We start from the raw sequence: 17215 nt of genomic DNA on the forward strand, positions 1-17215 counted from the left end.
TATCAGACTAGAGTTAGTCCTTGGGCTCATGGGGCTACTCCGTAGAAATACAAGTTGCACAGAATCATTAGAAGTCATACCACAGGTGAAAACATTCGCTTGAAGAGCCGTTCTTCATTAGTTTTGATGTGTTTCAATGAACTTTCAGGAAGTATGTCTGTTTGCTTCTGTTAAAGCTCAGAACATGACTGCTGCTGACTCTCAAACTCAAACAGGAACCCTTCTCTCTTTCACACAATCACACCGATAAGAAAAACTCTTTTATAAAGGTCTTCAACACTTCTACTAAAGGAAAGTCTACTCTTCAGTGGAAGGCACACATGGGTAAAACATGATGGTGACATCATACAAAGAGGTGCAACGAGATGACTGTAGAGAACTAAACACATCAGGTAGGTAACGTGCAGTTTATTGACAAAATCTATTTATTTGAATGGAGAACAATATGTACACTAAGATCACACGGACAGCAGATTCAAACATGTATTACAATACTGCTGGACAAGAATCATTTTCATATTAACAGTAAAACTCTTAAACGGTGACTTGATGCCAACATTTTATAAAATCTGTGATGATCTGCCAACGTTTCTTTTTCAGAAGAAATCACAAACGCAAATTCCAAAAATGTAGCACAAAATGAGAAAACGTTTGAAACACTTCTATTGAACAGATGAAACACGGCATCTTAGAATCAGAACAAAGTGAAGTGTTTTCACAGCTTGTCCACTCCACGGATCCTCCTGGCCAGCTGAATGTCCCGGGGGAACACGGTGACCCGCTTGGCGTGGATGGCACACAGATTGGCATCTGAGAACAACAAGACGAGAAACACCTCTGCAGCCTGGGAGGACGAGGAGAAAGAAAACCGGATATTCGTTCGTTGGGTGACTCAGTGTGTTTAGAACGTGGCTGTTAAGTTTCTACTCTAAATATAAATAGGCATCCCAACGTACAATCATGGGTTCATTATCTAGGACTTAAAAGTACGAGTATTCAGCACGCTGGTCACATGGGTCTGTTTTCATGAATATTCATCACGATGCAGACGAGAACGATTCTGCATGGATGTAGCGACAGAACACAATGTGGTTTCATTTTAGCTCAGTGTGAGTCTTTCTTGAAAATGCTATAATTGACTGGAATTCACAGAGGGCGGAGCTTACAATTCAATTCAATTCATTTTTTATAAATAACAGATTTGCCTCAGAGGGCTTCACAATCTGTCCTCGTGCACCTTGTGTGCGGCGCAGAGATGGCCCTCAGCAGGCGCTAACAATAGAAGCTGCTCTGGTTCAACAATGTTGGCTTGAAAAACATGCATGAATACTGAAACTCAACAGTGATGGTTGTTGTCGGGAGCTGCAGTGATGCAGTAAGAGTAGAAGAGCTATGAGTAGCTCACTGCAGTGTGAAATGTCTTAGAGGTGCTATGTGAAACCTTAGTTCTAGATTCAGCACTATTGTAATGCACTGCAGAAGGAGTTCTGTTTTGCTTTGTACCGTTTATGTAAATGTTAATAGTGAGGGGGCTCACACAGATGCTGATACTGAAAAGATATATATCATAGACTGTAGTAGTGTGGAGTTCAGGTCTGGTTTATCCAGCTGTACGCCCCTTCACACACCTCTTATTTAAACCACTACTGCTTGTCCTTTACATAGGAAGGTCTTTAGTGATGAATGCATGCGTTAGTGATGTAGTGAGCATAATACTGGAGAATTGAGTCTGGATTATACTGCATCGGTTTTGTGAGAGTTTGTAAATAGATGTTTTCATATGGTTTTGCTGTTATTAAACGCTTCCCCCATTTACTTCAATTCATCAAGGAATTACTCCGTTTTTAGGTTCACCGTGGAGGCATGACAGGAATTCAAGGTAACATGGTATTTTTAAGTATTCCTCTAAGATTGAATTATTATGAATGTCTAACGATCTCATTTAAACCAGAGACAAATGACACAATACGTTATACACAGGTAACCATGTTCTACTTTTATCCATGAGAGAAATCCTCCATCTGAATTGTGTCCGAGGTGTTTGGAGTACGCTGACCAGAAGTAAACACTACAGCGTGGTGGCTTGGTGGTGGAGGCATCTGCTTACCTCCTGCAGGGCCATAAGAGCGTAGACCTGCCACCGGAGAGCTCCATCAGAGAAACTCTGGCACACCTCACGAACCTGAGACATGAATCAAGAGTTAATCAACCACGGCTGCAGTCACACAGGTCAGAGGAAAAGTAGTAGCAGCAGAAAATGATGCTGTTTCAGGCGTTGCATGCATTCCAAAACCATATGAATGCGTAAAAAAGACGCTATTCCTGCTCTGGGAGCTTTGAATCAAATCTGTATTACTTTGTGGTTTAGTTTGTCCTTTTTTCGTGATCAAATGTCAGTGTTTCCTCTAGGTTTCAGCTTTTTTGCACGTGTATGTGTGTATGTGTGTGTGTGTGTGTGTGTGTGTGTGTGTGTGTGTGTGTGAGTGCGTGTCTGTGCACATCGGGCCGTACAGAGAGCAGAGGAGAATTGTAAACCCGCGACCATGTAGAGACAGAGATGACATGCTGTCGTGTAGATAAGATGAATAACATGAGGGGATAATGTAACGGTCGGGGAAACACTGAATTTGTTTTGAAAAATGTGTCGATTTTCAAGATATGTATTGGAAATCAACAGCAAAGTACACAATCAAAAGCAAGACAAAACTTGAAAAGAAAACATTAACACAAACCGCTCAAATACATCTCTGTATAATAGACTGTGTTATGATTTAATACAATTACATCAATTCTTGGATTTGACTGAAGGCCGCTATCCATGATCGTGGTTTAGTGTTTCTGATCTTAAACTGCACTAAGCCTGGTCCAGCTATCAGACTCTCCTCAAGCGTTACTCACTAGACGAGAGAAGGGTCCCTTCCTGAGCAGAAGATCCGTGCTCTTCTGGTACTTGCGGATCTCCATTAAGGCCCTGGTCCCTGGTCGAAACCGTCTCTTCTTGGGAGACACACGGGGCTGGTCTGGAAACCAGACAGAGTGTTGGAGTGTTATTGTGATGGCAGACAGGTAGGCTTTCCTCTAAAGCAGTGGCTGGCAGAGGATTCATGAATCGACGTGACCTTTGCAGGTGAAACCTGTTATGTTTTTTATATTTTCTGTAAAAGAGTTTTAGCTTCTGGAGTTTGTAAATACTAGTTTAGCTCAATGACCTGCCTTGTTATGCAGGAAGTTATGAAACATACTGATTTGTTCAAAGGTCCCCTCCCGCTACTTCAATCCCTCTCACTTGAAACTCCACTGCGTCTTGGGGACCGGGGTGTGGAACCGGAGGTTCCTGGGGCCTCCAGCGGGGGCCGATGTTGAGGGGTTTTCCCCTTCCGGCGGGATGAATCGTGACGCATCGCCTCCAACAAAGGTGAAAAATACTGCAGCCAAGGTCCAACTGTGAAAGAAAGAGAACATCACATGCTTAAGCAATCACAAAACAGAGCTTCATGTCCTCTCTTCACAGGAGATGTTAGGTTGTATTCCATTCAGTCTTCTCATTTACTGCTTATACTTTAAAAACAACATAACTAGATTTTCTCATCACGTCGGCGTTGTACTCTCTCCATAGAGGATGTAAATGTCATATCAGCCATAGCACAAGGAGCAAGACCAAGGAAGCCCACAATATATACATTACATGTGTTGTATTACCATCATGTTTATCTGTATGGTCCCTGTTAAATAAATAAGTCACACCTCGTTCTGGGAAATGAATGAGTTGGAGACGTATGTAGTGAGAAATAACACTAACCTAAGCTTTACTATTATTTATGATGTTTAAATATTACATTAATGTTTATGTTGCATTTCACTGCTGGAGAATAGATTACCCAACATATAGAATATATGAAGTATTTGAAATTAGCCCAACCTTAAACACCCACAGTGGTAAAATGGATCAGTTCTATAAGCAGTGAGCGAAGGTTACTTATGAGATGTAATGTGTAACAGATTACAACCTGTAACAAATGGAATAAGTAATGTAACTATTTCACTTACTTCAACAAAGTAATGTAACTTATTACATTTGATTACTTTTCAAACACATGTTTTAAACTTGGCATAAAAGCTGAAGTCCTAAAAACATCAACAGCAGTGTAAACCTTTAATTACACATTCTTCAGTAGAACTTCATTAAGACTGACTGAATGTTATTCTACATATAATAATAGATTTGTAATCACCAACGTTTTGATTAGTAACTGTAATGTAATTACACGTTTTCTCAGTAACTGATTGCAATTATATGTATTATGTACTTTAATTGATTTTATTAATCTAATCGTAATTATATGGGTTTTTTCAATGACTAACTGTCTAGTTTTCAATAGTCAGGAATGGTCTAAACTACTAACTTGTTACTAAAGCGGTCACTTACATAAACCAATGTCTCTGAATGTAGTGAAGTAAAACATAAGGAGCATACAGGCCGATGAACACGCCCACTCCACCGAGTTGACGTCCGTCTGATATCAGACAGCTTCCATAGACTAACGTTACGTAACGTTCATGTTAATTAACACTGAACACAACAGTAAGATGTCTTCACGTGAAGCCTCATTTGTAATATCCTGGGCAGACAAACATTTGAAGATGCAAACTGTAGAGCATTGGTTAAACGATGTTTCCCTTTATTGTTTGGGAAGTCTATGAGACCGAGTCACGGGAACGTTACGGTCACAAACAGAGCTAATTCAAGTCAAGCACAACGTTACTGTGTATTTCACAAGATGGCAGTATGTTTACGCTAACGCTACCACGTTAAATTAGCTAGCGTCGCTTTAACGACTGGCTAACTTTTAAATGTTAGTTTACGACTACAACGCGTTATTAACGCGCTCTTTTTTTTAAACTTTCCGAACCCAATAAAGTTATTAGAAACGTACCGTGGACTTGAAGAATATCCCCGAACTAAATGTTTTATAAAATACTGGAAACCGAAGTGAATTAATTGTGCCGAGCAGTCACAACAACATCCAACGTACATTCAAACGAAGCTTCAACGGTTTAACCAATCAGCTTCATAGTCTTCTTCTTCTTCTTCTGTTTCTGTTTCTTCTTCTTCTTCTTCTCTGATTTAATGGCAAATCGCAAACCAACGTATAGGTGCATACCGCCCCTCACTGTACCGAGGTGTTTAACATCAGGGCTATATACTGTATATATGCTTCAGGTTATATAAAAGTAAAAACAAATACATATCTTTTAATATTGTCCTTAGAATAAGGAGTATGAAGACGGTCCTCTCTGAATTATACTTACTACATCTCTTAATGATATCCTTGACATTTGCAAGAACGAACGTCACAAACATTACATTTATCTGTATGCACTCCAATATTTCTAAATCTTAATCGTTAAAAAAAACACTTCCTCTCTTCTGCACTTTCGTTTGAAAGTTTAGCTGCCATAATGATTGTTTACGTCATCATTTGATATCTATATCTATTATTTATTCTAGACTTATTGTCATGACTATTGATTTGTTTGTATTCACACTAGATAGGAAGTATGGTTACGTCCTACTTTGTGAAGGAATATTTACATCTACAGTTTGAGTGTGATGCGAATGCATGCCTATTTTGTATATTGTAATGTCTTTTGAACAGTTTGAACGGTGGATTTGATGACGATGATGTTGACTGAGGTGCAGTTAAGCAGAACAAAGCTTTCTCATTACCCTCCACACAAACATGAGCAGGAACCAAACACAGTTGTACATTCATTCCAACTGTATCCTCAACATTATCTCTTCTATCCATTGTAGTCCTAAAATTGTAGCAACTGTGTCTGCTGTAAATACAGATCATTCTTCTGCATATGAATCCATCCAACTCAATTACATTACATTTTATTTGTAAAGGCCAAAAATCACAACTCACAAAAATGCCTCAGAGGTCTTTATCGTCTGTACGACATCCTCTGTCCTCTGACCATTACATCAGAAAAGGAAAAACTCTCACAGTCCAAAGACATGCAGCTCAGGTTGAGTGACGCCTCTAAATGGGCTGTAGGAGTGACTGATGTCTGTCTCTATGTGTCAGCCCTGTGATAGTCTGGAGACGTGTCCTGTTCAGGGTACCGATACCTTTTGTTACAATTTCAACGACCAATACTGATACATGACTTTTTAAAATAATGGTCTTTTTTTTTTTAAAGAAAGAAAAGAGGGTCCAATTACATGCAAAACATACCAGCCATTAATAACACATTTATTACAAAAGCAAATCTGAGTGTAATTAAATAAAAATGTTTGTGCCACTAGGTGTAAGCAGAAATACTGTGACTACATGGAGCCTGCCTGTAACCTCCAGGGTGTGCTGTTTTTAAATGTCTGAAGAGGTGACTTATAGAGCATCTCGCTTTATCTTTATCTGCTACGTTGCCTTTCTGCCATCCTCTGGAAGTGTGTGACTGTGTGCTGCTGTGGGTTATGATTTGAATCACATAGTATCCAAGTATCTGCCCATCCCTATGTAGAACACATTTAAGAATATATTATAATAATTCAAATGTATCAGGTCCAGCCATTATTCAGTGAGACAAATCATTCACACATCATGCTTTTAATAAGCATCTGATCGTTTTTGAGCTCCTATTGCACTGAATGAGTTTCCACAAGACTTTTAAAAAATGATTTCTCTCATACATTGAATGAACAGTGTAGCATATTTGACTACATGCTGCTGTGTGAATACTAGCCCATGGGTTTAAGTCCTCCTGCCCTTCATGTGGTCACCAAAATAACTCGCAAGCACCGATCATTGAACAAACATACATTTTTATTGCGTTACTGTTTCTTTACGTCAGTGATGCTTTAGAGATACACAACAAGCTGTCTTCCTTTATATTACTACATATTGAAAAGAAGCCTCTGAATGTGTTTCATTCAGTGTCCATGATGTGAACAGATTCGGCGACCACATCCAGAGAGAGTGGGGTCACTGTTTTGGTCAGGACGGCCGAGGTGCCGGGCTCATACCTGTACTGTCCCTCTCTGAAAAAGAGACAAGGAGGTTTACTGTGAGGTCAAGCGGTGGTGCAGACAGGATTATGAAGTCATGAGTCCTACAATGTGGCGTTTTGTGCGTGTTGACGTATAGTTGCCCTGCTAATTGAATCGGTTCAATAAAACAGCTGAGACAATTTCATTTCAACCACACCAATAAATAAATAAATGAAGGAGTCACTGATCAGTATCCTGCAGACTATTTCCACACCAGCATCACTGAAAGTTCCTCACAGTGTTTGGCTGAGATTCGATCAGCAAAATAAAATGAAGGTCCAATACAGTTATATAGAGACCGAAACAGTGACCACTTTAAAAGCACTGTTCCATCACACACAGACATGTGCTCACTTTCTCCCGTTCAACTCTCCACATGCAGGAAACGCTTTCTGGACATTTGCTGGGTGTCAATGGGTGCTTCTCAGATTTACATTCATTTGTTTCAGAGACACACATGCAGCAAAGCCTGAGGCGTTATCCATAATGCACAAACACCTCCTACAAGTCTTTTTTTCCCCATTTTGATATATGTTGCATTATAATATCGGAACCCCACATTTCTTCTTCAGACTTTTCTATTTTCAGTTTACGTTTTACGCTGATGGTGGTTTTCAGTTTCAACTCCCCGTCACTGTTTTGGTTTAGAGGGGAGGAGGTCAGTGCAGCGTGATTCTCATATAATATGTATATAAGTAGAGAACTTGTCTTTTATTTTCAAAGCCAAAATGTACAGTTACTGTCCTGTCTCCAAATATAGCTGCAGAAAAACATTAATATCACTATATAAGGGAGAAAACACATGATAAAAGGTACTTATGACTCACCTTTTGCCCTTCACCGTGGGCTTGTCGTAGCTTCGCAGGTACTCCACTCCAGCCTCGGTGATAACACACAAGTCCACGTTGCTGCCTGAACCCAGGTCACAGAAAATCCCTGCAGCGATGGCGTCCCGTACCAGCTGCTTCGCCTTTTCCAGCTGAAAGGGAGAGAGGAGAACGTGAAAAACAAGGTTTAAAGAGTTATTAGACATAGGTGGACAGGATTGGTGCTGAACCTTGATTAACAGCTAGATCCATTCTCTGGTGGTCAGAATGGAGGTCGGGCCAAAACACACACACAAACACGTGATTCTTTTGGGCAGATTCATTTCATGCAGTGGTTTGTGGCTCTTGAAATACAACAAAAGCTCTCACCTTCCATCAGCTCACGTCTTCTGTGCATTACCAAGCCAACTATGCATTGATACAATGGTGGTGATAGAGGTGTCCCCACCGGCACACAGCATAACAAACTGACTCTGTGGTTCGCTGCAACACATCCAGCTAGCATTGTTTACAGTTGTTCCATTACCATTTTTCCTTCCCCCGCTCAGATGAATATATAAATGATTTCACTTTGTTAAGTAGTAAGTATAGTGGTTATTTGCATAATAACACACAATTCAAATGATCAAGAAATAAATGATTTTATTTTTATTTAAATATTAGCTTTGATAAAGAAAAAATCTTATTATAAGTATTAACATCTAATGATGTATTATAAGCAAGTTAAACAGGTCATAACTCATAATTCATCTCTAATATCTATTTTATATTGCTGTGAAAACATCTCCTTAAACAACTGTATGTATTCAGGCTGCTCACCAGAAACTACAGTTCACAGGATCACATTTGAACACCTCATGGTAACGTTATAATCTACCTTCGGCCAATGCTTACTTACACTGAATAGAGCTTGGACGCATCATAATGGAACTGAATGGAACCTCTGATATTTATCATAGCAGGGCTGTGCTGCCCACTGGCTGCCAACAGCGAACAGCTAACGTTACTAGCTCCCCTTCAACCGACCAGGCGACTCTGTGAGGACGTCGGGCGCCCGTGGCTCACTGGGTAGAGAGAGTCGTCTGGTAACCGCAAGGTCGGTGGTTCAATCCTTGGCTGCTACATGTCCTCTGCTGAAGTGTCCCTGAGCAAGACACTGAACCCCTAACTGCTCCCCTGGTGCTTCTCAGCAGCCCACTGCTCCCAATAAACTAGGGATGAGTTAAACGCAGAAGTCAAATTTATTTTGACAATAAAATCCTAACTTTTAAAAAAACCTTTAATCTCAGTTGTACTGCTGACACCGTTCTGCTATATTGTCAAGTTGCCATGTTTTCTCTCTCGTCTCTTCCCTCTCCAGCCACGTCAGATCCTCCACCCCTCCCTGCCCTGCAGTAACCCCTGAGTTCCCGCCACTTCCCTTCACCTGACCAGCTCCGCACACCTGTCCCCACTTCCCCGTCAGCCCTGCCGTAAATATATGGGTCCATTCCCTTTCTGCCAGATTGTGTTGTGTGCTCCCAACTCTTTCCTGCCCTCCATTGCCTGTGTGGTATTGACCTTTGCCTGTTTCTGAACACGAGTAAAACGAAACTTTAGCTGGTGAGTCTGGCTTCTGGGGTCCAAACCAGGTAACTGAGCCGTTACACATTTAGTTCTACTGGAAAACCTATAGAATTCAATTATATTATATTTATACAACCCAAAATCACAAATTAGCCTCAGAGGGCTTTACAATCTGTAGAGCATAAGACATCCTCTGTCCTTGGACCCTTACATTAGAAAAGGACAAACTCCCCCCAAAAAAACCTTCATTGAAACTGGACCCGGCTGCAGTAGATCCACTTCCAAATTCAGGATTCATGTCACACCTCATCTATATGACATGCCGTCAGTATAAACCCTTTTCATTATAACACACCACATTCAATGACATCTGCCCAGAAACAACGCAGTCAGCCTCACCTCCATGTTTGGTTTGAATCTGTCCTCAAATACAGAGACAGCAGCTGCAGATCCAGAGCCTGAAACCACAATCAAATGTTTAATTCTGCTTTTCAGGGTTTCTGTTTCATCTGGTTTAGAGGTTGGTCCTGAGTGAAACTGTATTCAGCCTGTATAGAGTACTTTCAGCACGTACCCATGGTGACGAAAGGCAGTTTGTCGTAGGAGCCGTGTGGGTAAACACTGTACAGGTGAGCACCAGTCACGTCGACTCCTCCAACGATCAGAGACGAACCGATGTGACCCTGGTACCTGCAAAGCCAAACAGACATCACTGCAACATGCTGATCCACACGTCCAGTCAGGACCAGGCCGGACTGGACGTGTGAGAAACGACACAAGTAGACTTGAAACTGAAGTTACAGATGAATAACTTCTGACCATTACTATCTCAGTTACACTCACCTGAACAGCATCTGTTTCAGCTGTCGAGTCACCATGGTGACGAGTGGGGGTCGCCCAGTGTTGAGCATGTGCAGTTCCACGTTGGACGACATGATCTGTGTGGTAATATCTGCGTCTGCAGCCACGCCAGCACCACAGCAGCTACAGAACATACGGAGTCAAACAGTGGACACTTTCATGAACACGTCTTAGTGGCATAAAGCTTGTTTTTTACCAACTCTGTGGGTGATCAGTTAATACCATACCTCAATATGCAGTCAAATCAGATCACATCCTCTAAAATACTTTCTTCATCCTTTATATACATCATGCATGTTACATGATTACAGTACACTTGTTGGGAGTCTTTTGTGGTTCAGTGTCTTTCTCAGGGACCCTTAAACACGAGCACAGGAGCAGCTGGAGACAAGTATTAGACAACCTGTTGTAGCACCTGAGCAGCAGCTGCCTCAGCCTGTCCTGCGAGTAGTTCAGTGAAAGTGGGTTAAAGTGAGCTGGGAGGTGAGAGTTAACAACAGCAAAAGAAGAAGCACCTTCAGTTTTCAGCATTAACCTTCACGTGTTTTTCATGTTTTATTTGAGTATTTGTTATAAAAGCAAAGGTCAGACAGAGGAAAAGGAAATAGATATAAGATACATGTGCAGGTGGGGGCTTATCTGGAGAACCTCACTGGCTCATACAGCCAGCAGGCTCACACATGAAGGCTTGAGGCTCCTCACAGAGGTCGGATGACACAACAACAGACCATAAAAGGCTTGCATTTCAAAAGTAAAACTTCAAAAGCAAACTAAAGGTGACTAATAAGTAATCAGGAGTACACTGGACACATGAGAGGGTGGAACCGATTTCACTCACTAGATCTTTGGAGCAATGTAGTGAATCTTCATGCAGTTCTTGTCGGCCACCACCATGTCGTCTGTAGCCCTGGTGTCTGCTCCCAGGATCACTCCATCCTGACACACGAGGACAGGAAATACAACCAGAAATGAAGAGCAGCTACCTTACCTTGTTATGTGCAGGCAGCCATTTAAAGTATTGTAGAAAATAACACAGCATATTTCCAAAAACATCTGTCTTTCTGTGTCTCTTACTGAAAACACAGAGGGCCGATCCTCACCTTGTAAACAATCCCAGCAATAGTGGTCCCTGTCTTTCTGGCACTGGGAGCTTTGTAGCCAAACTCTGACAAACTGGACTCCAACACTGCATTCCTGGCAATGAATGAACATGAGACACTTGTATTAGTGTTGGTTCACTCCAAACCCTGTTGTCTCCTTGTATCCTGCCACAAACAGGCTGTACAAAGTCTGTATAAAGGAATATTACACCAACACCACATGGAGAGACAGGGCTGTATGTGGAAAAAGAAAGCCATGTCACATTTCAGTGACTGAGTGATGTACTTTCTACCACCAATACATCTGAATCACTGCTGTTCACTTCCACATAGCTACAGTTTATTTTCTATGTGCTTCAATTGAAAAACACAAATGCTCGTTATAAATTCAAACTCGATCATTTATGGGGACATCTAACTAGAATGCCAGGAATCTGTGTCTGTGTGTGTGTGTGTGTGTGTGTCCTCACACATCTGGAGCACTACTCATCAAATCTACTTCACACTTTACAACCAAACTCCTCTTCCCTCTGCTGGAGTCAACAGGAGCAGCTGTGACTGTTAGACTGGATACTAACTTTAACTCCATAGTAAAACTATTATCTATTATAGTAAAACTATTAATACCGCACAGTAAAAGTTCTGCATTGAAATGTTCACTTCAAGTGAAGAGTGAAAAAGAGGAATTATCAGAACAATGTACTTCATTTACTTAACGTCTGATCAAGGTGGAGCTTTGAATGCTCATATTATTCTGGATAGTTTCATAAATAATAATGCATGATATTTGAATTGTTCTATTTTCTCTTCTCTGATGACTCTGTCTGGTAAATGTAGTACTACGAGGTTTTGTTTTGAAGTAGAAGTACACAGCAGGGCTTGACATGAAGCTTTTCCAGCTCCATGCAGAGGCTGAAGGCCGAGGTCTTTCACTAACCCGATATAGGCCTATTAATAAATCAATCAAATCAATTGAGATTCAAACAATTGGACAAAAATAATGTCAAATTCTAAATGTCATCTTTTAACGTTGTTACTGTCATCTATTGTGGTTATCAATATTTAAAGATGAGGAAATGAGTGATTGTGTTTTGTTTTTAGATCCTAGCTTTGATTAAAAAGATTGTCATTTGTAGTTTTGATGATGTATTATCATCATATATATATATATATACTTTCTCACCAGAAACTACATTTTACTAGATTACATTTGAACACATCATGATAACGTTGTAATTGACCCTCACCTAATACTCATTGTACTTTTTGGAGCTTGAACGCACCATAATGGAACTGAATGGAACCTCCGCACATTTGCTGTTAGCTCTTTATTTAGCCAAACAGAACTTCAACACATGTCTTGTTCACAGTGTAGGCTTGTCAGGGCTGGCACGTTATTCCAGGGAACAATGAGTCACAATAGTAACATAATCCATATTAGTCATATCTAAACATCATACATCGAAAGCTGTTTGGGCCCTTTTAGTGTGACTTGAGTGTGTGACTCGACATGTCATGTGAGGTGTGTTGCTGAGGACCAGAGGAAGCTCAGCACCAGCACAGGTCAGACATGCAGCCCGTCCTCAACACACAGCTTTCAGCAGAGACTCAGTATTATTTACATGTCAACCATAAAAGGCTGTGTTTCCCAAAGTGTCTACTATTTCAGCGTGTCTCCAGTTGTCTTTATATTCTACTACCAGCAGCCTACTTCCGCCTCCATTCAGCAGTCACACGACACACGGCGCAGCGGTTCTTTACCTGCGGCTGTTTTCAAAGCAGAAGCCTCCAGTCTGCGGCTCACAGGGCTTCGCGCTGTGGAGCATCTTCACTGTGGACACGGGATGAAGATGAAGATGAAGCTTCTAAACTGAAGACAGGATCAGACTGCCAGGAGAAGCGTCAGCACTTTTCACAGCTTCTCTCTTTTACTTTTACTTTCACTTCACAAGCCCAGCCTCGCTGCTGTCCGCTGTACTAAGCACGCGTCCTCAGGGTGACTTTGAAGGAGAAAAGCTGATGATGTCAGAGCAGTGAAGAAACACCTTTCTCCCAATTCTGTTTCTTCTCATATTTTATTTCCTGAAACCAGACACAGATTTGGAACAAAGGAGGAATCTCCACCTGTAAGAACAAAACCACGCTTCATTTGTCATCATTTATGGAATACGATCATTTGAATGAGAGCAAACTTACGTGTCATTCTGTTACTCTGACCATGGGTCACTCTCTTATGATCCACTACAATTAACTGCTGAATTATATTTACCGATATTTCTTGCAGTGTATTATAATTTGCCTCCACAACAGGCTGAGACTTTGACAAATGTGGAGCTATGTTGCTTTAAATTAGGTTTAGATTACTAGAGGTTAACATTTAACCCTAAACAATAATAATAATCTTTTATATTGTTGCTGATGCCTAAAGAAATTGATACCAGTACTACTAAATAAGGCCCTATTAAATCTAAAGGCTATTATAAATGTGTTTTTACTTAAACCAATCTACAATCATATCACAAATACTGTCACATACGTTAGAGAACTATAATTGTGTTTCGTGGTGGTGTGGGAAATGGGACACTAAATAAAGTCAGCCTTTAAATTCTACTGTGAGCCCCATAGACCAGTGGTCCCCAAACTACGGCCCGCGTCCACATTTGGTCCGGCCCCCTGAACAATACCAGAGACGTATTATGATTTTTTTTCAGTCTGCACAATTAATCGAATTTTAATCGCGATCACGATTTTGGCTGCCACGATTAAATGAGCATGATCGTCTGCGATATTGACGTTTAAAATACGTGCTCTGCTACATATCAAATCAAACGCTTCCTGAATCAGCCAACCACCAGGGGGCGAACGAGATGAGCGCTGTCATGCGCGCACCCTGTAGAAGTAGAAGAGTAGAAGAAGTAGAAGAGCAGAGAGACGGGAGCTTGAAGGACGAGTACTTGTGCTTAATTTATTTACACGCCGGCATGTCATGTCTGTCACTACATGGTCGCGCGTTTTCAATTCCCCTGCTCTCTGTATCGCGCACGGCGGTGTTCCGCCCCGATCCGCGCGCACGATGCAACAGTCGCTCACCTGCGAGTAGCACGCACGTAGCACCCCCCTCCCCCCATCCCATAATCGTGCGGCCCTAGGTCAAACGATATGTTCAGTGATGTGGCCCTCACAGGAAAAAGTTTGGGGACCCCTGCCATAGACCGTCTGTAAGCAGAGGGGGCCCATGCGTTAGTGAAAGTGGGGGGGCTCTACTGTTAAACTAAGGCATTACATTGGGGCTCAAATGTATGAATCCACTGGTTCCATCAGTACACATATTGGTGTATGATGCTGTCTATTTTGTGTATTACATCACTGATGAAATGTTTTGACCTCTGTTATCACTCATGGACTGCACTTGTATTTCTCTTTTCTAGTCTTCCGACTCCTCAAAGTCTTTTAACACATGTTGCAATTCGGAGTTGCCCAAGGACACATCAATATGGACTAGCGGGGATCGAACCACCGACCCTCTGATTGAAGGGCGACCCGCTCTAACACTGAGCACAGAGATATTTGACTGATGCAGCAGCCTCCTATGCATCAGGCGTAACCACCAGCATCATTTATCAATTCATTCTACCAATAGGGGGCGCGCCCCTGCCTTTTGAAGACCCAATGGCGGTCTGGTCCATCTTACAGGTGGGCAAGTGATTGACTGAAAGGTGACAGGACGGTGACACCAAGTCATGAAAAATGACATGACATTTTAAAAAGTGACATTGGGAAAAAGGCCAGTATGAAATTGAAAAAAATATACATAAAAAAAAAAGTAAAGTGATAAAAAATTACATCAACATGGACTAGCAGAGTCGGGGAAAACAATCACGCTACAATATGACACCAAGGGCTGAAAGCACAGGCTGAACCCTGAAACCTAAGAAGGAAAAACTAACAAAATGCCCATGAGTTTAAGTCTTCTTCAATACAGCATGATGTACATTTAGTAAATTATAGTCCATTTAGAGTCAAATAGACCATAAAGCAGGGGATGCTTTAGGAGCGGGTACAGCACTCCTCCACAGTCCAAATATGGTCACTTCCGTTCATTGGTTGCAAAAAGTCAAGATAGCGACAGACAATTCGCTGAACTCGAGGCTTCATAACGGCAGTCCACGACGCGGCGACTACGTCCACTTCTTATACACAGTCTATAACTTCATGGCACACACTGAAAGGGGCGGAACATTGCCTCTCTGTCTGGTCTATAACACGTCTGCGTCCACTTCTGTTGACTGGTTGCACAAAAACAAGATGGCGACGGTCAAAAAGGCTAAACTCTAAGCTTGAAAACCGATGTCCCCAAACCAATGGGTGACGTCAGGACACCTACAGCCACTTCTTTTGCGGAGAAACTCCAGGTGAACGAGCTGATATCAGATCAGCCTGACTTTCACAATCAGACAGCAGACTAGCAGGAAAGGGAAGCAGTACATAAAGCTTCTCTACTAGCTGTACCAGACAGGTTTGGCTAGCTGGATGCAGTCATGCTGATGCCTTAAAACAACGGGGACAGATCCAGCACGGACAGTTACGGGAGTGAGGGACATGAAGCACCTGTCTGACAAATGGATATACAGGTGCAACTCAATGAATTAGAATATCATCGAAAAGTTAATTTATTTCAGTAATTCCAATTCAAAAAGTGATGATTATGGCTTATAGCTAATGAAAACCCCTGCTCATTGCATGAATTACTGCATCAATGCGGTGTGGCATGGAGGCCATCAGCCTGTGGCACTGCTGAGGTGTTATGGAAGACCAGGTTGCTTTGATAGGGACCTTCAGGTCGTCTGCATTGTTGGGTCTGTCTCTCATCTTCCTCTAGATCAGTGGTTCTTAACCTTTTTTCAGTGATGTACCCCCTGTGAAATATTTTTTCAGCCAAGTACCCCCTAACCAGCGCAAAGCATTTTTGGTTGAAAAAAAGATCATCAGTGTCTGATTTATTAAACTGTCAACACTGAAGATTGCATTGTTTTAGGATAATGAAATTGAATAGCCTACTGAATATAACATTCAGTTTATGAACTTACACTTATATTGTATTGAATATTTATTAAATAACTATTTTTTCAAGGATTTTTGAATGGATGCTAATTTTAAATCTATTTAAAAAAAATCTCACGTACCCTCTGGGGTAGGGGTACACGTACCTCCATTTGAGAACCACTGCTCTAGACAATACCCCATAAACTCTCTCTGGGGTTTAGGTCCATAGACTCTCTCTGGGGTTTAGGTCCATAGACTCTCTCTGGGGTTTAGGTCCATAGACTCTCTCTGGGGTTTAGGTCCATAGACTCTCTCTGGGGTTTAGGTCCATAGACTCTCTGGGGTTTAGGTCCATAGACTCTCTGGGGTTTAGGTCCATAGACTCTCTCTGGGGTTTAGGTCCATAGACTCTCTCTGGGGTTTAGGTCCATAGACTCTCTGGGGTTTAGGTCCATAGACTCTCTCTGGGGTTTAGGTCCATAGACTCTCTCTGGGGTTTAGGTCCATAGACTCTCTCTGGGGTTTAGGTCCATAGACTCTCTGGGGTTTAGGTCCATAGACTCTCTCTGGGGTTTAGGTCCATAGACTCTCTGGGGTTTAGGTCCATAGACTAGGAGTTTGCTGGCCAATCAAACATGGCTACTTTAAACTGATAAAATCAATAAAGATCCTGTTTTTAAGATTCAATTTGGACTTTTGTGACTGTCAGTTGCACTATGAAAAAAAAGGAAGACATCAGTACAGCATGTAATATTCCACCTGTT

The 17215-nt window shown here is 41.6% G+C and overlaps 2 protein-coding genes across 2 annotated transcripts; both read right to left on the bottom strand.

Moving 5' to 3' along the window:
- Positions 1-400: 400 nt before the first annotated feature.
- cenpa (histone H3-like centromeric protein A) lies at positions 401-5065 on the bottom strand. Its single transcript, XM_079179086.1, has 5 exons — positions 4935-5065; positions 3287-3442; positions 2899-3020; positions 2108-2182; positions 401-844 (listed from the first exon to the last, which is right to left on the bottom strand). Exons 2-5 carry the CDS (start codon positions 3399-3401, stop codon positions 716-718), a joined length of 441 nt encoding a protein of 146 aa, XP_079035212.1. The 5' UTR covers positions 3402-3442; positions 4935-5065; the 3' UTR covers positions 401-715.
- Positions 5066-6809: 1744 nt separating this feature from the next.
- psmb10 (proteasome 20S subunit beta 10) lies at positions 6810-13371 on the bottom strand. The gene is made up of 8 exons (XM_079179613.1): positions 13170-13371; positions 11409-11502; positions 11147-11244; positions 10291-10431; positions 10022-10137; positions 9847-9905; positions 7882-8033; positions 6810-7045 (listed from the first exon to the last, which is right to left on the bottom strand). Exons 1-8 carry the CDS (start codon positions 13232-13234, stop codon positions 6934-6936), a joined length of 837 nt encoding a protein of 278 aa, XP_079035739.1. The 5' UTR covers positions 13235-13371; the 3' UTR covers positions 6810-6933.
- Positions 13372-17215: the final 3844 nt, after the last annotated feature.

This window comes from Pholis gunnellus (assembly GCF_910591455.1).
Source record: "Pholis gunnellus genome assembly, chromosome: 18".
Lineage (NCBI taxonomy): Eukaryota > Metazoa > Chordata > Actinopteri > Perciformes > Pholidae > Pholis > Pholis gunnellus.

Coding starts and splice junctions, on each gene's coding strand:
- cenpa (XM_079179086.1), bottom strand. CDS start 3,401: ATGCGTCACGATTCATCCCGCCGGAAGGGGAAAACCCCTCAACATCGG. Junction 2,183..2,898: donor AGGGACCCTTCTCTCGTCTA/GTGAGTAACGCT, acceptor TTCATGTCTCAG/GTTCGTGAGGTGTGCCAGAG. Junction 845..2,107: donor CTCTTATGGCCCTGCAGGAG/GTAAGCAGATGC, acceptor TCGTCCTCCCAG/GCTGCAGAGGTGTTTCTCGT.
- psmb10 (XM_079179613.1), bottom strand. CDS start 13,234: ATGCTCCACAGCGCGAAGCCCTGTGAGCCGCAGACTGGAGGCTTCTGC. Junction 11,245..11,408: donor TTGCTGGGATTGTTTACAAG/GTGAGGATCGGC, acceptor CTCGTGTGTCAG/GATGGAGTGATCCTGGGAGC. Junction 10,432..11,146: donor TACATTGCTCCAAAGATCTA/GTGAGTGAAATC, acceptor TATGTTCTGTAG/CTGCTGTGGTGCTGGCGTGG.